Consider the following 25,736-nt stretch of genomic DNA (forward strand, 5'->3'; position numbering starts at 1 on the left):
TTCAAGAACGGTGATTTTAATGTCATAGACCGGCATAGTGGTGGAAGAGAGAATGTGTTTGAAGATGCAGAATTGGAGACATTGCTGAGTGAAGACTCGCATCAAACTCGGGAAGAATTGGCGTGATTAGTGGGAATAACACAGCAAGCCATTTCAAAACGTCTCAAGGCTATGGGCATGATTCAGAAAAAAGGAACTTGGGTCCCATGTGAGCTGAAACCAAGAGACGTTAAACGGCATTTGTATGTTTGTGAACAGTTGCTTCATAGGCAAAAACAGAAGGGATTTCTACATCGCATTGTGACCGGGGATGAAAAATGAGTTCATTTCGATAACCCTAAACACACAAAATCATGGGGATATCCCAGCCATGCTTCCACGTTGATGGCCAAACCAAATATTCACGGCTCCAAGATCACATTCTGCATTTGGTGAGACCAGCTCGGCGTCATGTACTATGAGGTGTTAAAACCAAGTGAAACAATCACAGGTGCCTGTTATCGAATGCAATTAATGCGTATGAGCAGAACATTAAAAGATAAACGGCCGCAGTACAGCAAGAGGCACGATAAAGTGATTTTGTAGTACAACAATGCTCGACCTCATGTTGCAAAAGAGGTCAAAACATACTTGGAAACGTTAAAATGGGAAGTCCTACCCCACCCGCCAAATTCTCCAGACATTGCTCCCTCTGACTATCACCTGTTTAGATCAGTGGCGCTTGGCCTGGCTGAATGACATCGCTGAAAGGAAGGTGGGGAATGTCATTCGCGCAAAATCAGGTTTCACAATTTAAATGAAACTGTGGTGAAGGAAAAGGGGCCAGCTTGTGATGTTGGTCCCCATATTGAAGTTATGGTTGTAGTGACGGACTGATGTGTAGTCTAGCACTAATTGTAGGGTAGGTTGGGAGGTGATACTTTTGGTTGCGAGTTGATAAAGCCAACGAATGCTAAATAAAGGTTGTGATAACAGATTGACTTGTTGCATTACCTAATGTTTATGTTCGTGCCATATGTAATGCAGTTTGCCATTTTATGAACCTTTCATCAACAAAATTAAAATTGGAAGATTAATTCAGAGAACATATATTATATCATGAACATAATTCAGGTATGTTGATGCATATTACGTAAACTACTTAAAATGCAAGGGATTGTGTGCGTATAGTGTGGCTTTTACCTTAAAAGGAAATGTTAAGTGCAATGTAGATGAAAATATTCATGTATTTTGCAGTTTGTTTTGAGAAGGTAGCATTGTTTCAAGACCTGTATTTGGGTATTTGTAAAGTAATTCAGATTCTTCTAATGCAAACATATTTATTACATTCTCTGTGCCTGCAGTATACTGCAGTGTTGAATATTCTACCTCCTGAGAAATTTGTTTCGATTGCAGTGTTGTATCCTGTATTGATACCTTGCACATGCAGAGCTTGTATAGTTATGTCACTGTAATTTTCAAATATTAAATGCTCATCGTTTCACGATGTTAATTTAAGCATTCGATACCACCATCATCAAAATAGTGGACATAAATGACTTTTCGACTGCAACATGCATGTTGTTGTTGTTGTTGTGGTGGTGGTGGTGGTGGTGGTGGTGGTGGTGGTGGTCTTCAGTCCTGAGACTGGTTTGATGCGGCTCTCCATGCTACTCTATCCTGTGCAAGCTTCTTCATCTCCCAGTACGTACTGCAACCTACATCTTTTAGAATGCACTTAGTGTATTCATCTCTTGGTCTCTCTCTACGATTTCTACCCTCCAATACTAAGTTGGCGATCCCTTGATGCGTCAGAACATGTCCTAGCAACCGATCCCTTCTTCTAGTCAAGTTGTGCCACAAACGTCTCTTCTCCCCAATTCTGTTCAATACCTCCTCATTAGTTATGTGTCTACCCGTCTAATCTTCAGCATTCTTCTGTGGCACCACATTTCGAAAGCTTCTATTCTCTTCTTGTCCAAACTATTTATCGTCCATGTTTCAGTTTCATAGATGGCTACACTCCATACAAATACTTTCAGAAACGACTTCCTAACACTGAAATCTATACACGATGTTAACAAATTTCTCTTCTTCAGAAATGCTTTCCTTGCCATTGCCAGTATACATTTTATATCCTCTATACTTCGACCATCATCAGTTATTTCGCTCCCCAAATAGCAAAACTCCTCTACTACTTTAAGTGTCTCATTTCCTAATCTAATTCCCTCAGCATCACCCACTTAATTCGACTATATTCCATATCCTCGTTTTGCTTTTGTTGATGTTCATCTTATATCCTCCTTTCAAGACACTGTTGATTCTGTTCAACTGTTCTTCCAAGTCCTTTGCTGTCTCTGACAGAATTACAATGTCATTGGCGATCATCAGAGTTTTTATTTCTTCTCCATGGATTTTAACACCTACTCCGAATTTTTCTTTTGTTTCCTTTACTGCTTGCTCAATACACAGATTGAATGACATCGGGGAGAGGCTACAACCCTGCCTCACCCTTCCCAACCACTGCTTCCCTTTCATGTCCCTCGACTCTTATAACTGCCATCTGGTGTCAGTACAAATTGTAAGTAGCTTTTCGCTCCCTGTATTTTACCCATGCCACCTTCAGAATTTGAAAGAGAGTATTCCAGTCAACATTGTCAAATGCTTTCTCTAAGTCTGCAAATGCTAGAAACTTAGGTTTGTCTTTCCTTAATTTATCTTATAAGATAAGTTGTAGGGTCAGTATTGCCTCACATGTTTCAACATTTCTACGTAATCCAAACTGATCTTCCCCAAGGTCGGCTTCTACCAGTTTATCCATTCGTGTGTAAAGAATACATGTTAGTATTTTGCAGCTGTGACTTATTAAACTGATAGTTCGGTAATTTTCACATCTGTCAACACCTGTTTTCTTTGGGATTGGAATTATTATATTCTTCTTGAAGTCTGAGGGTATTTCGCCTGTCTCATACACAGGGTGTATACGGCCCGGGAGATCCGGGAAAAACCCAGGAATTTTTTCATTCGGGAGAAATCCGGGAATTTTTTAGAATTCCGGGATTTTTCATTGTTTCAGATTTCAGTTAAATTTTAGAAAATTGGTAATTTACACAATGCACAGACCAGTTTGCCGACACCGAAAAGTGTCAAAGGCTTTAGGTCGAAGATTATGCAGTACGTCCGTAACAACTAACGTGCATTCGATGTGTGTGACATCACAATTGTTTACATTTCAAACAAAAAAAAAAAATGTTCAAATGTGTGTGAAATCTTATGGGACTTTGTTAAGGTCATCAGTCCCCAAGCTTACACACTACTTAACCTAAATTATCCTAAGGACACACATACACACACACACACACACACACACACACACACACACACACACACACACACACACCCATGCCCGAGGGAGGACTCGAATCTCCGCCCGGACCAGCCGCACAGTCCATGACTGTGGCACCTTAGACCGCTCAGATAACCCCGTGCGGCTTACATTTGTAACAGATCACTGAAAAATATTCCGAATAGTGGCTTGAGAAGTGTTACTTTCAAAGTAAATTTCCGTACAAGATGATTTATGTTACGTGTGAGAATGTGCAGTGGATTTCTTAAATCACAAGGCGTTTTAACTCTCATTCAAAACGTAACACTTGAGGATCAGCTATTTGATAAATTTCGGGCCCAGAAGATGTCATTTATGCCACAATTTAAAATTTTACTGGCACATTTGTATTTGATATGACTTAACGTGTAACACATGTTAAAAAAAGACTGAGCTTCAAGTTAGTTTTCATATTGAATGTTGTTCTTTCATAGATAAAAAAATTATGCAATTGATGGCAAAAAATATAATTGTCCTTCAAAAAAAGTGCATAATGTGTTACTGAGCAATGTCACACGTCTCTTCATGCCAGAACACTTAGACTTTTCTATAGTATAGAAAAGACGAAGTGTTCTGGCATGCAGAGCAATACCAGTTTGCTCCTATTCTACTTTTTTTGCCGGTGAATTGTATCTTCGTCTCCGAACAGCTCTAATGTTTGCTACTACTTCTTTCTAACTTATCCTATAAATGGACATCAGAAGGCAGCACCAGTCACGTGACAGGTAGCAGGACATCCGTACCTTGCTCTCGTACGATATTAGTCGTTTTAGAGCGAAAACCTGTGTCAAGCGCAGCTACTATATTCCCTTCTCTAAAATTTGCTTTCCGTAAGGACAAGTATGTATTTTACCTCTTCCATTCCTCAATTTTTCTGATTTTATTATTGTTTTTATTTAAATACAAAAGCTTGCAGTTTAATCGTTGTTAAAGAACTTTAATTACTTTCTTTCATTTTAGAATAAGAGATTTTTTCCGTAAAATATTTTGCGCATTTTTACAGTCTTTTCTTTTTGTGTTGCTAAATTTTACATCTGGTCTTTATTTTAATACTTAATTTCTTAAATTAGGTTTATTTTTCAAATATTTTTTAATCACAAAAGTTAATGTTTGAAATGTATATTTAAACATCTATGGGAGTTGGCAGTTTAAAATAAATAACACTATCATATTCATTTGTTTTAAAGACATTTTATTAAAGAAACATTTTAATTATTGTTAGACAATATAACCAATAATTTAGAAGGAAGTACCATGTTTAACAACAAATAGTGTAATTTAAGAATTGACTTTGGAGAAGAGCTCACTTGGAGCTGTGTGCGAGAGCATTGATTTGTTCTGTAATAGATTCTCGCTCTGTCTGAGCGCTTTTAAGGTCCCCTCAAGTTTTGCCTTCTTCTCTTTAAGCTGTCTTATTTCTGCATCAACCATCTTCCTTTTAGTCAGATGATCCTTTATCCTGGATGACTCGTCGTTTCAATTTTTGAGGTCTTCAGCATATCAGTCTCGTGAGTTTCCTACAGAGTGTATTAGGGACTTTGTTATAGGCACTCCTTGGACTCCGCCGTGTGTCTTGACTGCGTCGTACATCAGTCTTCTGCTCAGTACAGATTGTTCCCTCATATTCTCGAAGAAGCACTCTTTGTTCACCGAGAATCCTCGCTCCGCAGCTGCTTGACCGTGTGACAAAGTGAGCGCGATTTCCATTGCCTTCTGCAGCTTGTGGCATGTTGCATTCTGGCACTTGAGACATTTCATCCAGAACTCATCCAGCTGTTGCTCCTTTTTGTTGAATGTTTCGAATTTTTTTTGCAGTTCTTCTTTACAACAGAAGCATATTGCGCTTCTGCTTTATTGGCACATCCACTGTCCATCCAATTGCTCTCCACCAAAATCTGTAGAAAAGAATGAAATCCTTTGGGACCAGCCTCCCTGCACGCTATTGTGGGATCAAAGCAGCTTACAGCTTTTGTCAACCTAAAGTGTAGGGGAGATTTCTCCATCAACTTCGACACGAGCTTGATCATTCCTCTTCTGCATTTGTTATGGAACTTAACGATTTCAAGGGCTGTGTGAGAGCTGCACTTTCTGAACTCATTCTTGACGGTGAACCCAATCTTGATGTGGTTCACACCTAAAAGATTGGATTCTTTGTCCAAATTAACTGACAGCAAGATCTTCATCAGCTGGACAAATCGTGTCATCATTGTCTCCATTATCTCTGTCAAAGCAGAGTGGAGGAACGGTGCTAGTGGCCAATCAGATTGGAAATCCTTTAGGAAAGGCATCAAGTCTCCAGCAAGAGTCTTGAAAAAGGCAATTTTCGGACAGAGTCGCTTGTCCTTGAGGTGGTCCTCCACTTCTTTATAGCTGGCACATTTTGGTTTGTTTTTTTCTTCCAGTTTTCCAACAAATACTCGCAGAAATGGAAGCATTACTAGAGCTTGCTCAGCAACTTCCACATTCTCCAGCCATCGGATAGCGCAGAACTTTAAGGGAAACAGTTCCGATTCTGTTGTCGAAATACACAGAGCTCTTCTGGCAGGGACATCTTTAAAAAGATTGTACGAGGCACGTAAAAACTGAATTATCATATACTGTCTTTCCTGAATTGTGGACTTAAAGGTGCTGTGAACAACGTGAAGCCCACACGTTTCAATTTCCAGTAAAACGGTGTCTACTCCTTCAGTTTCTTTCAAAAAATTTTTAAGTTCCCTTAAGAACGCGAAGTTGACATTAGGGCCGTCCATCGACACTTGTAAAAGTTTTTTCATTGCTTCGCCAGGAATTTTTTTCTTGAAGGACTCTAGTAGCTTAGCTGCCGTCGAACTGCCTAGAAAAGCGGATGCGTAGTAACGGGTGCACACTAGATTTTTTTAAAAATGTCCCAATAACGCACTAAAATGTTCATCTGGATTCTTTTGCACACCTTGTTCAAATGATTCGTCAAAACAAATAACAATCCTTGATGCATTTACGACGTCAGATTTAATTTCAGACTCAAAGAAGGGAGCTAGTCCATATTGCACAATATAACCAATTTTGTCCTTTTGTAAACGCATGTTCTTGGCCACTTCGCTGTCGGGGAACATTGCGGGGAAAAGCAACATGTCGTTCGCAGAACTACGCAGTGACTTGTGTGAAACGATGCACTCCAAACACCACAGTATTTCTGCCTTTGTTACTTCATTCTTTATTGTCATCCGATCAATTCCCTTTAGTTTATCCCCAGGTTTTGACATTGCAGTGACATCCTTCTGCGGAGGCGCAGCAATTCCAGCGGCCAACACCACTGTTGTTGACCCAGCTGAATCTGCAGATGTGGTAGTGGAAGTAGAATCTGTCTGCTGGGTTGAAGTGGTCACCGCCGGTCGGGGGTAGACGTACAAACTTGGTGTGCTTCCCATGGCAGCTGCTTTTGCAACGTGCTTCTTGGATTTTGTCATGTGACTTGTAAGAGCCGATCTTACCATAGTACGGATGTTAATGAGGGTTCCTGGACAAAATCCACATTTAGCACTATAAAGGTCTGTGGGTACTTTCACCAACCAATCCTTTAATGCTCGATCTGAAAGCCAGCTATCTTGAAAACCAATCGACATGGCGCAGTCATAGTGATTGTTGGTGGGCAACCATTATTGGAGAAAGAGGAACGATGGATATAAATAAGGCTGCGCCTTGTTATTACGCATAATGAAATATGACACAATGAGTGTTACCTACCTTGTCAGTTTACAAAACTTTGCCCCGCACGTGTGCAGAACTGAATTCAACAGGTGAGCCAAGCACACTGACTACTGACAGACTGTATGATTTGAAAAGCGAGCGAGGCAAGTGTGACAACACTGTCTCTGTCAAACAACAATCGGCGTTAATTATGATATTATTAGTAGTGCTGCATTTGTTGACCCTTTAAGAAACTATGAATGAAAAGACTTATCAACGAGTCTTACTCCAGTAATCTGTTGCAAGTTTCTAGCTAATTTTACATGTACAGTACAGCACCTCAATTATAAAGATGAAAGATATTAAGGCCACCACACTCATCGACCAAAGTTCTGAAGGCTTCGTCACCTTTTCATTCTAGCTGATTCCTTATCATGAAGCTCCTCTCTCTCTCTCTCTCTCTCTCTCTCTCTCTCTCTCTCTCTCTCTCTCTCTCTCTCTCTATCGGCTGCTATTGGTTACTTACTCTCGTCTTCCATCCATGATTTCTTAAGTTATGAAGTCTGCCAGTTACGAATGACTTGGCCTCCCAGTTACTTTACAGCTGATGCGCCCTACTGTATGTAAAATTTCCGAAGTGCTTTAGGACTCAGTAGACGTTCTGTTGTACATGTACCGATTTTAATTTAAAGTCTAGATTCTGTACCAACGTACATGTTGATTTACTTGCGGAGGAATGATTTACCCGCTTAATTTTAAAATATGGTTTTACTTGACATATTGATAATGTCATTTTTTATGTATCCCTCCATACCTAGAAACGTAATAAACGCTGTTCAGCTGTTATTGTTATCTACACGTTATCTTTTCTTGCTGTTCTTTGACATATTTGCAAGCCCCCTCTCCATATTTTTCTGCTAATCAAGTCCGCAGTAAAGGAAACACTCTGGATGATGATTAAGTTTGTACATGCCTTGTAAAACCTATTTAAGGATTTCCATTCCAGAGTTGCTCTGTATATTTGGACCACGGAATCGGAATGGTTGCCCTTGAAGTTTTGCGTGATTCGATGGCTGGAGAACTTAGATGTTGCGGAGTGCGCTTTAGTAACTGCTTCTGTATTTGGGAATGTTTATTGCAAAGATAGAGCACAAAAACAACCCAAAACGTGCTAGCTACACAGTAGCCTATGATCATCTGAAGAACATGCTACTCGGCTCAGTAAACTCGTATTTCAAGACTCTTGCTCCAGACTTTTCTTCTTTAATTATTGACCAACTTACGTAATGTTTTTGTTTACCACGTAAATGTTGTACAGTGTATTTGGAATTTCGAATAAAAACAATGTAAAAGTGGTTGCATCACTCTGCTAGAAAACATGACACCAACTACAGCGAAGTATAAACTTCACTTTGTAAAGGCTCTCCTGAATCGTTGCAGCCATGATCATGAAATAAAAACTAAATAAATTGTGTTATTGGAAAACGGCTTATGGAAAGGTTAGGGGTTTTATACTTCCAAGCACTTAAGGAAACGAAATCCAGCAAAAAACAACGCGTTTTGGAACGATCTTTAATTCGCATCGGTATTTGAACTGCATGTTTGCGTAATACGAAAGTATATATGTGAAATACAGTCTGAAGCATTCTTAGGTTCCTGCCTAATCATGCACTCCGAGAAAAAACAGCAAAACATTGTTAATGCCCAATATTATATGTGAAAGTTCAGCTTTTCGTGACGATATAGTGTTCTTACATTACTTTAACCCATTAACCTTTCGTCTTTGTATGGTCGAACTACTTAACAATGATGCTGCTAGTGGTTGAGTACATAACATGTCTTATGCACTGAATGAGGCCCACGAGAAAGATAGGCCACGGCGCGTACATCACGAAGAACGGCCTGAGCTCGCTCGTTCCCTTAACTCACCAAGCAAAATGCGTTTCTAAATCTGTTAACTCGCAACTTGATGCGTGCATACTAACGAGAATTGCATCTTGTACTGAAATCCGTTATTATGAAGTCTTACTGATTACTGTTCGTACAAAAAAAATTTAAAATCAATTCTCAATAGAAATGGTATAACCGCTCGTTTATAGTATTTAGTCTCTTCTTCGTAACAGTTCTCCTTTCATAGAAGATGTGGTATCTTACGCAACTGATAATCATTTTGGCATGATTTTAATTGCCAAATTAGAGCCTATTAGTAGGCCTATGGACTTCCTATCATTGTAGGACTAATAATAGTGGATTGCAATAGATGATGCAATTCTCGTTTGTACATACACATTTAATTACGAGTTAACTGGTGTAGAAACGCACTTTGCTGAGTTGAGCGAGCCCGGCCTACCTTCGTAACGTACGCGCCACGGCCTGTCTTTCTCGTAGACCCCGTGCTCGGAATAACTGCAGTCATTCGCTAGCGAGATCACGTGACATGAGCTATGACTGGCTGACAAAAGTGCATCGCTCAACGCAATTTCTATTTTGGAGCTTCGGAAGCTACCGTGCTGTAACTTGTGGAATTTGTGTATATACTTTCGCTATACAAAAATAAACTCTGTCCATATTGTCTCGCATCAAACATCTTTCCAAATGCATTTCCCCACCCCCACCCCCCTAAAGTGATGGGACGTCCTCCGCCGGTATAAGTCCTTCATGATTCAAAGGACTCATAGGTTTTACAGCTCCGAGGGAAAGTATACTGTTGCTTAACACGGATGTATATTCACCCGCTTTATACGTAATTTCATCTGGGAGAAATTGTGTTTTTAGCCAGGAAATCTGGGAATTTTTTTTTCTTGTCCACGTAGACACCCTGCATACATCTTGCTCACCAGATGGTAGAATTTTGTCAGGACTGGCTTTCCCAAGGCTGTCGGTAGTTCTAATGGAATGTTGTCTTCTCCCGGGGCCTTGTTTCGACTCAGGTCTTTCAGTGCATTGTCAAACTCTTCACGCAGTATCATATCTCCCACTGCGTCTTCATCTACATCCTCTTCCATTTCCATAATATTGTCCTCAAGTACATCACCCTTGTATAGACCCTCTATATACTCCTTCCACTTTTCTGCTTTCCCTTCTTTGCTTAGAACTGGGTTTCTATTTGATATTCTCTTGATATTCATACATGCATAACCGTAACAGTAAGTAGCTATTCTCATTACAAGACATTCGTTGACTTCATGAACTTAACATCAAGCTGTCCCCTTTCACACTGGAGGTATGAACTAAAAAACACCCTCAGTCACAGCTTCTGGTGTTTTATTAAATACATGATGCATTTTTGCCTTTTTTTTTTTTTTTTTTTTTTTTTTTTTTTTTTTTCACTCTTGAATGAGGTGAAACGCATATTCCACACAATCCAAGAAAAGCATTTTCAATGTTTTAGCACCAGCATACATTCTTTTTTTTCTGTCGTTTTCATACATATCACTTCATTCAAGAGGCACATCCGCATACGCATGTTCGGAAACACAAACATGTATTTCAGCTCATTCAAGAGAAAAAATAAACCATGTATTAAGACAAATTATACCCGATGAGCCACAGAATCTGAAATGTATCATGTACTTAATAAAACACGAAAAGTTGTGACTGAAGGCATTTTTTAGTTCATACCTCCAGTGTATTGAATACAGTCATGTCTAAAGCTGCAAAATATGGATAAAATTAAAATTTCATCTTTTAGCCTAACCTAGACTGTCTACTATTCTACATATCTATCTGTCAAAACCTGTAACCAAAAATGGTATTGACTCAAAACTTAAGTCCATATCCTATGTGCACACACGACACATGCCAGAGCTTAATTACTTCAGAGTAAGTACCCAAGATGCAAATACAATAATGTGATGAGACTTTCTTAATCCACAATCTTAATAAAACAGCTGTGTATGTAAGTTTGTGGTTGAATTGTTATTGAGAAATTAAACAATTGTATCTGCTACAGTTGTGTTGTGGAATGGTAAATCGTCATTGTATGTAACTACCACTACTGCTACAGAACATCACCAAATACTGTGCATGAGTAAATGACCACTGTGGACTTGCAAAGGATCACAGTAGCATGACAATGGTGACATCTATAGAACTGCTCAATAGGTAAAGATCCCATATATGATATTAGCCCCTTGTGAGGTCATCTCTGTCCACCAATGGCATCAACTTCCTCTTCCATCCTGATCAGCAGTTGCCAGTTACTCAAACCCCCAGTGGACTCTCTGGTCCTGGTAGTATTAGTGCACCTCCCACTGAGCGTCATATTGCTGTGACTTTTCACAGAGACACGTATGGGCTTTAGTCACTGGAGGGAGGGAAGAGGGTGTAACATCACGACATGATGATGCCGTGGAAACAGAATAACTGGCACAATATTCCTTTCGATGTATTTGGTGCCACTACTCAGATGCAGTATAACCTCAGGCTTACCCTCTGATAGGATCACACCAGCCATCGGCGTACAAGTCGGCACAGGTCTTGCAAACTGTATATGGCAGGCATAATTGCCTTGGTGATGGGTTTATTCAAGTGCACTACAGTTGTAATAGATGAAACTCTGATACAGCATATATATCTTTTTGTGAATACACTGAGCTGTTAAGCTGTTTTCTGTATGCAGATAAAAGCTTCTGAACACACATAAGAGCTATGAATTTTTTAACATGTATGCCATAGAGGACAGCCACTACGGGAGGAACATAAATATGTTGAAGGAGTTAATATTATTGGCAAGCAAACAATAAGGAGCTGAGTGAGCATGTGGGGGCAGAGTATTACTGTTGATGATTTGATTGAGTTTGAGGAAGGTGACCGGCCATCCAAAGAAAACTGTGGTCTTATCTGATAATAATAGTTCATCTAAACACGAAGAAATGTAATTTAGGTCTGAGTACCTGAGTGAGAATCTCAGCTGTGTTGTAAGTGAGAAACCCAATCATAAATGATTTTGTCTGGCATTATGCTGGAAGAAAAAGTTTATTGACCGTTTGAATGTTTGTTGCTATTGAGATGAGAATACAGAGATTGTTCAGAAACCTCCTGCTGATGACAAGAAAGGATCTACTTGTAATTATATGGAAGACTTTGAGAGAAGCTGGAAATGGCCTTGCAGAGAGGAGTCTTTGTGTAATGAATGGGATATAATCATTAAAATAGCACTTTCTACAGTTTGGAGTAACATGTGATTCTTCAATGTACCAGAATTAAATTATTTTCCTTAAATCAGATGTTAATAGCTGGTTGAAAGGAATTACCTTGGTCTGTGTAGTAATTATTCCACTTCTTATTAGAACTCTTTGTTATTGTACCAAATTTTGAAAAGTGACAACAGTTGTTCTTTCTGTACTTGATATTTGCAATTCTTCACGTTGATTTCTATTTCTTACTCTGTAAAATAATTTTTTGTGATACTGTTGTACAGTATTTCCTTTGAATATTTATTCAGCAGTACTTGGGCTTTGGACTTCCAGATTAGAACTTTTAACACACAAACACAGTATTCACAATGTGGATCAAAATTACCCTAAGTTTGTGTGAAATTGTTCCACAAATTTAAGATTGAGTGTATCAAAATGTGGAAAACATGTACAATTTGTAAAAGTAGCAGGCCATTTATCCATTCTTTAGAAACATGTATGTTAGCATTTCACAATTAACTCACATTTAAATAACCAACACAAAAATTAAATATGAAGGGTTTATTGGGTATGTATTGATTATATCTGATGAAACCTTGCCTTTGATACTGCAAAATTTTGAATTTCATTTGTGTCTGAGTGCAGCATCTGATTAAGTTCACTTAAGAAGACATTGTGATGGTGTATTTCACATAATGGTGATAAGTACCAAAGTCAAGAAGAATTACTAGCAAGTGTGGAAACTAACTTTGTTTGGAATTCCAGGAATTGGTGACAGCAAAAAATAGGTACGTGAAGGTAAATTATTTTTGTTTCAGGAAAGGTGATGGCTTGAGCATCCCTCCAGGATGGTTGTGCTATTTGGCTCCTGAAATTGTTCGGAGTCTGCGGGCAAGACAAAAGCCTGATGAAGAAGAACTGCCTTTCACCAAGGCTTCAGATGTCTATGCATTTGGGTACAGTATTTTATTGTAAAATGTTGCCACACAGAACAAAAATGGAGAAATATATAGTTATAATACTGAGGACGAAGTTCGTGTGTGTGTGTGTGTGTGTGTGTGTGTGTGTGTGTGTTTACCTCTGGTAAAGGGCTTAGTCCAAATGCTTAACATTCTCTGGCATATTTTTATGTGGCTGTGTACTACTCAACATCTCTCCAGTGAGTAATTATTTTTCGTCTTATAGTTCTCATTCTTGTAATTAAATGAATCTTAATGGATTACATCAAAATATCATTTTTCTAATTCCTTATTTCTGGCAATTAATTATTAGTGAAAGGAATGTAGATACAGCATTGCAATACATAAAATCCTGAGAAGGAAACAAAGGTGCACTTTTGGGAAACAGTTCAGTATCACTTGAAATTCCAAAACCAGGTTGGAAGCCTCTGGAAGAATAATGCTTCGTATGTGGTCAAATCGCAATAAGCAAGATCCAGTTTGTGTAACCACAAATTGATTCTGCAGAGGAAGAAATTTGATGCAGAAGGGAGCAAAAACAATTAATATATAAAACATTATCGGACTTGTTGCCATGTCAGTTCAGGTTTTAACCTGCAGTGACACAGCAGAAAGTCCAAGAATGTTTTATACAACAGTGCTGTCGTAAAAGACTTCATTCTTAAGAACAATTAATGTTTAACATCTTGTTAGTGATGGTCTTCAGAGGGAGGAGAATTTAAGGATATGTTAGAAATAACTGAGAGGGAGATTACTTATCCACTGCTTGTTCTCCAACTGATTTTAATGCTTCACCATTTATTACAACCATCCTACTTTTTCCCTTTGTTTCCCCAGTCTTCTTATGTCTGGCTCCATGTTCTGTTCTCATCGCTGCCTCAAATTTTTGTGTGCTCCCCTCCTAAACCATCATCCAGGTGGCTTGTTTCTGCTTACACTTTTCTCTTATGTTACATCATATCCATTGTGTCGTTATACAAACGTCATAGGGTTTTGAATTTTGCTGCTTGGATACGATTATCTGATTTCATTTCCAAATTTCCCTGTTCAGAAAACTTCATATAGCATTACACATTAGATTTCCCCCATCACCTAAAAAAAAAACCAGTTCTTTGGTTTAAAACGTTGAGTCTTCAGATTTTATTACACCTGTGATCGTTCTACAATCTCTTGTTGTCTTCACAAATTTGCTGCTTTCTGTCTTCTTCTGCAATGTTGACAAAATGTTAATGTATAGCGTGCAACAATTTTACACTTTGATTTTGGACACCTTGGGTTGATGTAATTGAGAAACGTTATATATGTTAGAAGTTATATTGTATTTCTGTTTCTTTCCTTCATTCTTAGGAGATGTGTGAGAGAAGTAATGAGACTGACAACACTGCAAGTTTTCTGGCAATGCTGTGTTGTTCGCTTGTGTAGACTGGTGTGTTAATCCCTTCCAGATGATCAGAGTTTCAGTTCCATATAGGCATCATGTGCATGTGCCCTCAGGAGTTCAGCATTCACTTGCTGAGTTAGGCTTGGCAACTCTGGCATTCCTGAGCTGGGGACTGGAAAGTGCTGTCAGTCCTCTGTCACCCTAAGCTATGGGCATGCTTCAGCGACCACCATGTGGCGTGGCGGTGGAATGTTGTGTGTCTCAGGGAATGGGGTTCTTGGCTTGACTGCCGTGATCACAAGGATGGAATAAAGCTCTATAAAAAAACCTCATCCTCAAGGTATGCTATGTTCTGTTGAGATGCATGGCTGTAGAGGTGGAACAGTTGTTAGCAGGCAACCACTGGGGAACCTGTCGCACTTCAGTTGTGTAAGACTTACCTAGGCACAAGGGGCTCAGTCTAGGTGGACTTCTATTTCCCTAGCTGCTCGTGGAACCGAGATAAATCCTTCGAAGTTTGCTCTTCCACTTCCCAAAGAAATGGGTGGGCTGCTGGTAGGTACTAACGCCCAATCAAATAAGAAGGCTTGTGTAGTCATACTTCCAGACACAGAACTTGTCCATGCATAGTAACAGAATATGTTTTCAATTGTGAAATGGTAAGAGGGCAGTGCAGGTTCATTGAAATCCATCAAATGGCTGCGTAATGGCGTGCTATTGGTCGAAACTGCTAGTTCCCAACAAGCAACAAATCTTCGGAAAGCTGAATGCCTTGGAGAATATGCTGTAGAAACAGAGCTCCACAACACCTTGAACTATAGCAAAGGTGTTGTGACCCGTGGAGATCTTGGCAACATCCCAAGGAGAAATTGATGGGTGACTGGGCTCAGGAGGGGATTGTTGATGTACATTTTTTGGATCTCATAAAATCTGACTTCTTTATTCTTACCTTCTATAGCACGGAACTCTGAGCCCATCGAGACTCTTCGTCTCAGCATATGATCATAAGTCCTTAACCCAATGCGCTATTTTAAGTGCCAGTGCTTTGGGCATGCCACCTTAGGATGTGGATGAAGCCACTTGTGACAAATGTGGCAAGGCCATCTGTGATGGCATTGGCTGCTCCTCCCCTCCAAAGTGTGTAAATTGCTGTGGGGATCACGCTGTCTGGAGTAGGGATTGCACTGCCTTCCTTGAAGAACAGAAGATATGAGATTAAGAATTTGAAACACATTCCATATTGAGTGGCCAAGATGATCTACAAGACCATGCAGCCTCCGAGATTCTCTGCCTCTTTTGCTTCTGCCCTTAAAAAGCATATTTCAATGGCCAACGCTTCTACACAAATGTAATTGCTAGTGTCAGCATTAGTACCTGCATTTGTCAGTGTACTTGTCAAACTGCAATTGTTTCTGAGCCCCTAGCCCTTCCGAAAACTTCAGAGAAAGCCACTGTTACCACCATTACGGAACTCGCAGTACCTCCAAAGGAAGAGTTCAGTAATAAATCCAGCACTGCCTCTACCGCTGTTGCAGTAGTTCCTGCAAAGTCGTCCTAGGCCAAGACAGCGAATGGGAAGCCTTCGCCACGGGCAAAAACAGCAGTAGCCCATCAGACCGTGTTGATGTCTTTCTACTGGATGGCCCTGCTGCTTCTGCTTCAGAGCCAATGGACTGTAAAGTCTTCCTGGGGCAACTTTCTTGCCCCAAAGTTAAAACTCCAACTGTTTTGGGCTTCTCACCCCTGCGGAAAGACAGCATGAAAGTTCAACTGCCTTGATAAATGGCTCCCATACTACTGTGGAATATGAATGGGTTCAGGATTCATGTGGAGGAACTAAAACTCCTGGCGCACACATACACAACCCCTGTGCTCATGTTTACAGGAAACACATTTCAAAGCTTCTGATGCCTCTGTGCTACAGGGCTATACCCTCCATCATAAGGATGACCTGACGGGGTAACAAGCCAAGAGAGGTGTTGCTGTGTTTTCAATAACTCATGCCACTCATATGCTCTCTCATTAGTTACTGACCTACAAGCAGTAGCCGCCGCAGTTCATGGGAATCCAACTATGACTATCTGCTTCCTGTACTTGCCTCTGCAGGATGCCATAGACTCTGAGGCTCTCGCAGGCCTTATTGAACAACTCCCCTGCCCGTTTCTCCTACTGGGTGACTTCAATGCCCATAATGTCTTATGGGGTCACACTATACTTGCCCCGGGGTCGAGTGTTGAAGAACCTCACAATGTCTTGGGAGCTGTACATTCTTAACACACACAGTCTCACACATTTCTCAGCTGCTACTGGGTCATCCTCTGCCATCGACCTCTCTTTCAGCTCTCCAGCCTTTGTAGACTCAGCGGAGGGGGAAGCAACTAATGACCTTCATTCATTCCAGTGACCAATTCCCACTGTGGATCCACCTAATTTGATAGAGGACTGCTGGAACAGATGCCACTACAATGGATGATCAGCATGGCTAATGGTCGCTGTTCGGCCAGTTGACTGTGTTAGAACTTGGTGACAGTGTCCAGGAATGGGTGGCCCACATCACGCGTGTGATCCGTCCTGCAGCTGACCTATCGACACGTCTTTCGGTTCTTTTAGGAGGCAACCTGTACCTTGGAGGAACGGCTCTTCGATGGTTAAAATGTTGCCCGATAGCAGATAACCTTATGCCCTTTCAAATCACGACAGTCAAAGCTTGATGCGTCATTAAGGAGAGCAAAAAACAGTCATGGCATGTGTTCATGGACTCCATCAATCGTTCCACTTCTTCTACAGAAGTTTGGGAGGCCATCCAGAGGATTTCTGGTAAACACAGTCATTTATCGATAGCAGCAGTGCTGAAACAGGGTGACTCCAAACAACACCCAGAGACATTGGCCGAGCTTTTTGCGCAAACTACTGCCAGTGCAAGCCAGGATGTGGCATTTCATTGCTACCATGTGTCCATAGAGAAGAAAAAATTGGACTTCAGGCCCAACAGTTCTCAAGCCTACAACTCCCTTTTCTCCACATGGGAGCCTGAATTGGCACTGACTGAAACTCGTGACACTGCACTCGGACACGACCAAATCCATTAAGTGCATGCTTCGACATTTGCCAGTAGCATCAAAGGAAATTCTCCATGAATGTTTTAATCTAATATGCCTCATGGAGGGACGCAGTTCTGATACCTCTCCTCAAACCAGGAAAGGAGCGCACATGTCCCAGTAGTTATTGGAATATTGCCTTAATGGTCTGTGTAGGAAAGACCATGGAGCAAATGATTAACCGTCGTTTGGTCTGGCTGTTAGAGACCAGGCAACTCCTTAGCCGCTCTCAGTGTGGATTCCGAAGATTTGGGTCCACTGTTGACAACCTGACATTGCTAGAGGCGGCTACTCGGCAGGCTTTCCTACATAAGCATCACTGTATCGCTATATTCTTCAATATAGCTAAGGCATATGATACTACTTGGAGACACCATATTCTCACACAGCTGCTTCAGTGAGGCTTTCATGGCTACCTCCTCATCTTCGTATGGTCTTTCCTGTCTCGGCGGTTTTTTAGGACCCAAGTTGGTGCCTCACTGTCACATTGTTTTGAGCAGGAGAATGGTGTCCCACAGATCAGTGTTTTAAGTGTTACCCACTTTGCCACAAGCATAAAAAGTATCACATCTGTGGTAAGGAGTCCTGTACAGTGCTCCTTATTTGTGGACTTTTTTTCTGTTTTCTGTTCCTCCTTCAGTGTTGCAACAGTGAGCAGTCAGTTGCAACTTATAGTGCGAAGGTTAGGGGAGTGGGCTGCAGAGACGAGTTTTCAGTTTTCTGCAGGTAAGAGTGTGTGCGTGTGTGTGCATGTGTGTGTGTTTCATTTTAATTGTTCTTGTCATATTTTGAATTTGCTTGTCTTGCATATTGGGGGGGGGGGGGGGGGTATGTATGTATTGAACTTGGGACCTAGAAAGACGGAGAGGCTTCATCCCCGCCGTGGCCCTCAGTGGTACACAACCACACAACCGGCTACAGCAATCAACTCACCTCACCGCTGCCCCACACCAAACCCAGGGTTATTGTGCAGTTTGGCCCCTAATGTGTGGTGCCTGTGGCCTACAGATCGCTATGCGTTACATTTTATTGGATTGCGTTTTATTTTCCAACCAGCCGACTGCAGCAGATTTGTTGATGAATCTGCCCTCTATTTTCAGCAATAATCAAATAAATATGGTTAAAGTTTTACAGTTTTATGAATTGTCCAACATTTTTAATAAGATTTTAGGACGGTGTTTTTAATTTGTCAAAAAGGTAACTAGCTCACCCAAGTTTTCTGGCAAGTGATTAGCTAGTCACATTTCTCTGTGCTTTTCTTTTAGCTCTTCTGTATTTTGTTGTCTCTGTGTTTTCCTTTCATGTTTAGCTACTTTCCCTCCTAATTCATTTGGGTGCATGTGAGATAGAGTGGTCATTTCAAGTTTATGAGTGAAGTTATGTTTTTGTTGTGTGTTATGAAAATGGAACAGCGGAATTTAGAGCAATGTTATGCCATCAGGTTTTATGTAATCTTGAGGAATCTGCAAGAGTAACCTTTTGAAAAGTTGAAATAGGCCTATAGGGAATGGTCTTTATCAAGAGCTTCACTTTTTCACTGGCATAAATCATTTTTGGAAGGCTGAGAAGTTGTTGAAGATAAACCTCACTCAGGGAGACCTTTAACTTCAAAAACCAACAAAAAAATTTGTTTCTCCAGGGCACACTTTCAACCATGTTACAAAAATGTCCTTGAAAGGCTCAGAAAAAGGGTGACTCAAGTAAGACCAGACATTGCAGCAGACAAATGGGTGTTGCATCATGAAAATGCCCCATGTCAAATAGCCACTTCCATCATGTTGTTCCATAACACCCCTATTGACTTGATATTAGTCATTGTGACTTTTTTCTTCTTCTGAGACTGAAAAAGTCTTAAATAGGCATCATTTTGAGAACTTGGAAAACATTTGAAAGAATGTGACTTATATGTTAAAGACACTACTAGCTGACTAGTTGAAGCCTTTCAGCACTACTGCCAAGACTGGGAATGGCTACTTTGCCAGTGTATATCTACTGAAGCCAACTACTCTGAAGGTGACAATACTATTACTGACATAAATAGCAGCTGGTCCTTGGCCTCACTCAGTCCAGCCTTCCACACTTTTGTCGTCTGATCTTCATCTCCCAGACCAGTATCTGCATGTCTCCCATGGTATTATCCTTCCATGTCATTCTCGGCCATCACAGTGGTCTCTTTCCTTCAGCTTCTCCATCCTTTACAGCCTTTATTACAGTGTTCTCCCCTCTCCTCCTCACATGTGCGTACCATCTCAGTCTATTAGTTTTCACACTCACTACGGCATCAGGCAGTGTGTATAATTATCTGAGTTCTGTTTTTCCTTATTCTCCACTGTTCATTGTTTTTTCACTGGGTCACATATTTTTCTCAGTATTTTATTTTCAAAAGTGATGAGTTTTTTCTCTGTTTTCTTTGTCAGGGTCTGTGTCTAACTTGCATAGCACACTATTGGCTTGATAATGGTCTGATATATTCTTTGTTTTGCCTGCCTAGGTAGTAACTTTGATCTTATGATGTTGTGCATAGCTCCTAGACATTTTCACCCTGCTTGAGTTCTTGTTACTATCTCTTGTTCTATAAGGTTTTGTTGATTGATGTTGACACCGAGATATGTGAATCTCTGTGTCTTCTGTATTGTTAGATTTCCAATTTTTAGATGGTTTGGTCCTAAATGAGCTCTTCTTATTACTACCATGAACTTTGATTTACTTTCATGTATACTTAGACCTACTTTCTTAGCTTTTTCCATTAGCACAGTCCCCATTTGCTCCAGGTCTTCCATGTTCTTTCCTAGTAGGACAATATCATCCGCAAAAGCCAGGACATTTATCTTTTTTCGTATGGTGACTCCTGCACTCTCACATGTTGCTCTCCTCAGGGTGTTGTTGATGGACAAATTGAACAGGGTTGGTGATATATCATCTCCCTGTCTCACTCCTGTTTTTACTTCAAATGCTTCTGAGAACCCTCTCCCCACCCCCTTCCCCTCCTGTACTTTCACTCTACACTTTGATTCCATCACATGATTTTTAGTTAGCTTTATCAGCTTGTCAGGTATCCCATACTCTGCCATTATCGTCCACATTTCCTCTCTTACTATGCTGTCATATGCTGCGTAAATCTGTAAACAGGCAAAAGGTATCATAATTGTGCCCCCAGTTCTTACTTAATATTTTTCTTAGTGTGAATATTTGGTCGATTGTTGATTTACCTTTCCTGAACCCTGCTTGTGCTGTGTCTTAATATGTCCTCAATGTATGGGTTGAGCCTGTTAAGTATAAGTCTTCATATTACTTTATAGTATGTGCATAGGAGAGATATCCTCTGTAGTTTTGTGTCAGCATTTTGTCTCCTTTCTTGTATATGGAACATACAGCAACAATTTTCCATTCCTCTGGCATTACTTCTTTTCTCCACACCTGTTTTATCAGTTCGGCTAACCATTCGTGTATCTTCTCAACCCCTTCTTTGATAAGCTCTGCTGAATGCCAGGGGCCTTCCCATTTTTTAGTCTTTTTATTGTTTCCATCACCTCCATCAGACTAATGGTTGTACATTCTGGTTGTTTTCTGCCTTGTTTTCATTGTTGTAGGTATCATTTGTAGTGATCAAGTTTTCCATTCTTGTCCTTCATTATCACAGACTTAGATCTGTACTCTTTTCTATAGCTATTCATTGTCCTGTAAAACTGTTTACTATTGTTCTGGTTATAGTCCTCCTCAGCCTTCTCTGTCTGTTTATATATGAATGCTCTTTTCTCTTGCCTTATTATACTCTTCATTTCTCTCATGGCTTTCCTGTATGTTGTTTGGTTTTATGGTTGTTATTGTTCATCTCTTCCTATCCTGTACTGCTTTTCTACATGTTTTATTGAACCGTGATTTGCACTTTTTATTGCTATTATTATTATTATTATTATTATTTCTTTCTTGTCTCAGACGTTATGTCTGGTTAAAAATGGAAGGTGATGCGGACCTTGATCAAGCATGACTTCCTTTTAACTGTACGGTATATGTTACATTGAATTTAGGAACTTTCGGGTAATTGAACAAGTGTCAATAATTACAGATTTCTGTAGTTGTATATATAAGTTTGGATGTAGCTGTATTGCATTGATGTACTGGTGGATATTGTGTGGTATGACTCCTGTAGTTGATAGTATAATTGGTATAATGTCAACTTTATCCTGATGCCACATGTCCTTGACTTCCTCAGCCAGTTGGATGTATTTTTCAATTTTTTCTCCTGTTTTCTTTTGTATATTTGTTGTATTGGGTATGGATATTTTGATTAGTTGTTTTAATTTCTTCTTTTTATTGGTGAGTATGATGTCAGGTTTGTTATGTTGTGTTGTTTTATCTGTTATAATGGTTCTGTTCCAGTATAATTTGTATTCATCGTTCTACAGTACATTTTTGGTGCATACTTGTATGTGGGAACGTGTTGTTTTACTAGTTTATGTTGTAAGGCAAGTTGTTGATGTATTATTTTTGCTACATTGTCATGTCTTCTGGGGTATTCTGCATTTGCTAGTATTGTACATCCGCTTGTGATGTGATCTACTGTTTCTATTTGTTGTTTGCAAAGTCTGCATTTATCTGTTGTGGTATTGGGATCTTTAATAATATGCTTGCTGTAATATCTGGTGTTCATTGTTTGATCCTGTATTGCAATCATGAATCCTTCCGTCTCACTGTCTATATTGCCTTTTCTTAGCCATGTGTTGGATGCATCTTGATCGATGTGTGGCTGTGTTAGATGATACGGGTGCTTGCCCTGTAGTGTTTTCTTTTTCCAATTTACTTTCTTCGTATCTTTTGATGTTATGTGATCTAAAGGGTTGTAGAAGTGGTTATGAAATTGCAGTGGTGTAACCGATGTATTTATATGAGTGATTGCTTTGTGTATTTTGCTAGTTTCTGCTCGTTCTGGAAAGAATTTTCTTAAATTGTCTAGCTGTCCATAATGTAGGTTTTTTATGTCGGTAAATCCCCTTGCTCCTTCCTTTCTGCTTAATGTGAATCTTTCAGTTGCTGAATGTATGTGATGTATTCTATATTTGTGGCATTGTGATCGTGTAAGTGTATTGAGTGCTTCTAGGTCTGTGTTACTCCATTTCACTACTCCAAATGAGTATGTTTATTTATGTTTATTATTATTATTATTATTATTATTATTATTATTATTATTATTATCTCCTAGTAGTTCATGCACTGTCTCCCTCAAACTGTTGTCATCTTCTTCCATTTTGTGTTGATATATTCACCTTCTTTTCTATTTTTGTCATTCTCTAATTCAGTAAATCTATTTTTAAACTTAATCTTAAACTGTTTATTCACCACCTCCTCTTTTAGCCTACTCACTTCTACTCTTTGGGTTCTTTTATCACTGTTGTTCTTACTTGGTGGTGTTGGTAATAATTCTTTCATCTTTATTAGCACAAGAGAATGGTCTGATCCTATCTCAGCCCCTCCCATTGTCCTAACATTTGTTATTGCCTTTTTATTTTTTTTCTGTATCAAAACATGTCCGTTCTAAAAAAAACTGACGGTCAATATTATTATTTGAAAAAATAAAAACTGGTAAACAAAAATCACTATCGTTATTTTTCTTGTACATTTTCATTGGATCTTCCATTTTATTATCCTACATTCTCTGCTCCCTCCCTGTACATCCTAGTGTGCAAAACTTAAGGATGAATGTAACTTTTGTATTATGTGTGACTGCCAAATAACATAGCTCAATGCAACTTGGACCCTACATAAAAAGAACTGCTTCGCACAAGCACAGAAGGTAACTGAAAGAAATATCCAATGAGACAAATGGAAATGACACTTTTTATTGAAAGACAATAATTGAACTGAGGTCACCACGACTTTGATGGATGGTCCCCTGGACATTACAAAAGGCGAGACAAAGTTCTTAGCAGGATGTGTGATCACCATTGATGGCAATGTGTGCTCCGAAATGTTCTGTCATACTGGCTACAAGGATGATTAGGAGTTCATGGAGTACGGCATTCTATTCCTCCATCAGTATGGTTGACAAATACTGGATAGTCTTTGCAGTGCCTCTCCCCAACGCATCCCACATTTACTCGATGACATTTGCAAAACCTCTCCCCAATGCATTCCACATTTAGTCAATGACATTGAAGTAGGGGGAATGGGCTAGCCAGTCCATTCACCGAATATCCTCTCTTTCCAAGAGCTGCTCCACTGGTGCTGTTTTATACGGTCCCCCATTGTCATCCATAAAAATGAAGTCAGGGGCAAATGCACTCTTGGAAAGGTGCACGTGGGGAAGGAGTACAGTGTCACAATGACGTTAACTGATGAGAGTACTGTGTTCAAAGAATTGCAGCTCACTATGCCCATGCAGCATTACACCACGCCACACTGTAACACATGGAGTGTTAGACTTTGTGGATATACCCTCATATGGTGAGAGGTGGGAACATGTAACACTCTCAGGAAAATTGTCAAACATAATGGTTTTGGTGGTGCAGTTGCAATGGTTTGGAAAGGCATAATGTTGCATGGGCATACAGAAGTTTTGAATACAGTGCTCTCGCCAACGAACTTCATTGTGACACTGTACTCCTTTTCAGTGTGCATGTTATCAGGGGTGCATTTGACCCTGAGGGATGGCAGTGCACGACTGCTTCAAACAGTGCAAGTGGAGCAGCTCTTGGAACAGGAGGATATTCAGTGAATAATTCATCAAGCACATGTGGGATGTGTTGGGAAGATGTATTGCAGTATGCCCACATGCACCAGGTATCGTCTAGCAGTGTCAACTGCACTGGTGGAGATTCGGAACACATAGCAGAGCCTACATTGCTGTCTACGGTGATATAATAAGAACCATGTCCAGCCTTTTTTATAGTCCAGGGGACTATCATAATTCGGGGACTTCAGTCTAATTATTGTCTTTGAATAAACGTATCATGTCTGTGCAACTTGTGTATTTTTCTAAAGTTAATTTCTCTGCTATACTGTAGTAGCTCTTTGTATGTGTGGTCCAAGTTTAATCGAGTTACAGTACTTGGCAGGTTTGCACACCAGTATATATATGGAAAAGACGCACCGTGGAGTTGCAGATTGAAACATAAAAATCTTTTATTTGTATTCTGTCCACTTCATATGGTCAAAGCACACTACTTTCTACAAATTATCATAATACTGGAAGCTTATGGAAGGCCATAACAGAATATGTCGTAACGGTTCTTCTTCTTCTTCTTCAATTCCCTTGTTTGAAGCATCGAGATAACCTTGCTTCATCATAATATAACGAAAATAAACTCAAAATATGCATACACCCAAAAAATATCACAATATATAAGCGTTTTTGAGGATAGGACCATCTTCAGCTTATTGGTCATAAATATTTGATTCACTGCAAAATGGATGTGCACAATTCATGATTGTTGCATGTTGAGGAGTTTTGAGTACAGAGTCGTCATTTGCTATGCTTAATTAGCAGTGATGGGGCTGGGTAAGGGCATCATTTTCTCTTGTGTAAAATGAGTTGTATGTAAAGAGATTAGGAAGGTCAGTAATATTGATTCGCACATTTCAAACATGAAGGGAAAATTGCTTCAGTTCACCACGGAGTTGTAGTAGCAGCAGGACCGACAAAAGATGATGAAAACTGAATCAATTGTGCAGCACCGTCGCATTGTTTGAAGTGTACTTAGAAACAGTTTCTTTTACTACAGTCTGCCTCACGTAAGACTTACATGGTGTAGAAAATAAAGTTAGTTTGACTCGTGGGATTATATTCTTCATCAACAAATCAGACAATGCTTTGCAGGTGCTAAATATGTGTGGCAATTGGATATACATCCTAAACTCTTCCCCGCTTCTCTCTGTCCATCTCCTCTTCCCTTCTCTGTCCATCTCCCCCACCCCCTCTCTATGTCCATTTCTTCCCCCATCCCCACATTCAAGCAAAACCTTGATTAGTAATTGAAGTCATTCAAATTCAATGAGTAAATCAGTTGGGTTCACTAATATGTGGTGTATGAGAGACCTCTCCAGCTGCTGCAGTTAGTAGCTGTGAGGCTAGAGCTTCATTGACAATATTTCGCTTACAAGGGAGTTGTACAAACTTCATCTTACTGATTTGAT

General features: G+C 39.9%; 1 protein-coding gene across 1 annotated transcript in view; it reads left to right on the forward strand.

Annotated features, from left to right (window-relative positions):
- The window catches only part of LOC126462116 (kinase suppressor of Ras 2), a 168,910-nt gene that overhangs the window by 132,137 nt on the left and 11,037 nt on the right, over positions 1 to 25,736 (forward strand). The window contains exon 15 of the mRNA XM_050096050.1: positions 12,987 to 13,124. Coding sequence (XP_049952007.1) covers positions 12,987 to 13,124 — 138 coding nt within the window. The remainder of the gene's footprint in view (positions 1 to 12,986; positions 13,125 to 25,736) is intronic.

This window comes from Schistocerca serialis, chromosome 1, assembly GCF_023864345.2.
Source record: "Schistocerca serialis cubense isolate TAMUIC-IGC-003099 chromosome 1, iqSchSeri2.2, whole genome shotgun sequence".
In the NCBI taxonomy this organism is placed as follows: Eukaryota; Metazoa; Arthropoda; class Insecta; order Orthoptera; family Acrididae; genus Schistocerca; species Schistocerca serialis.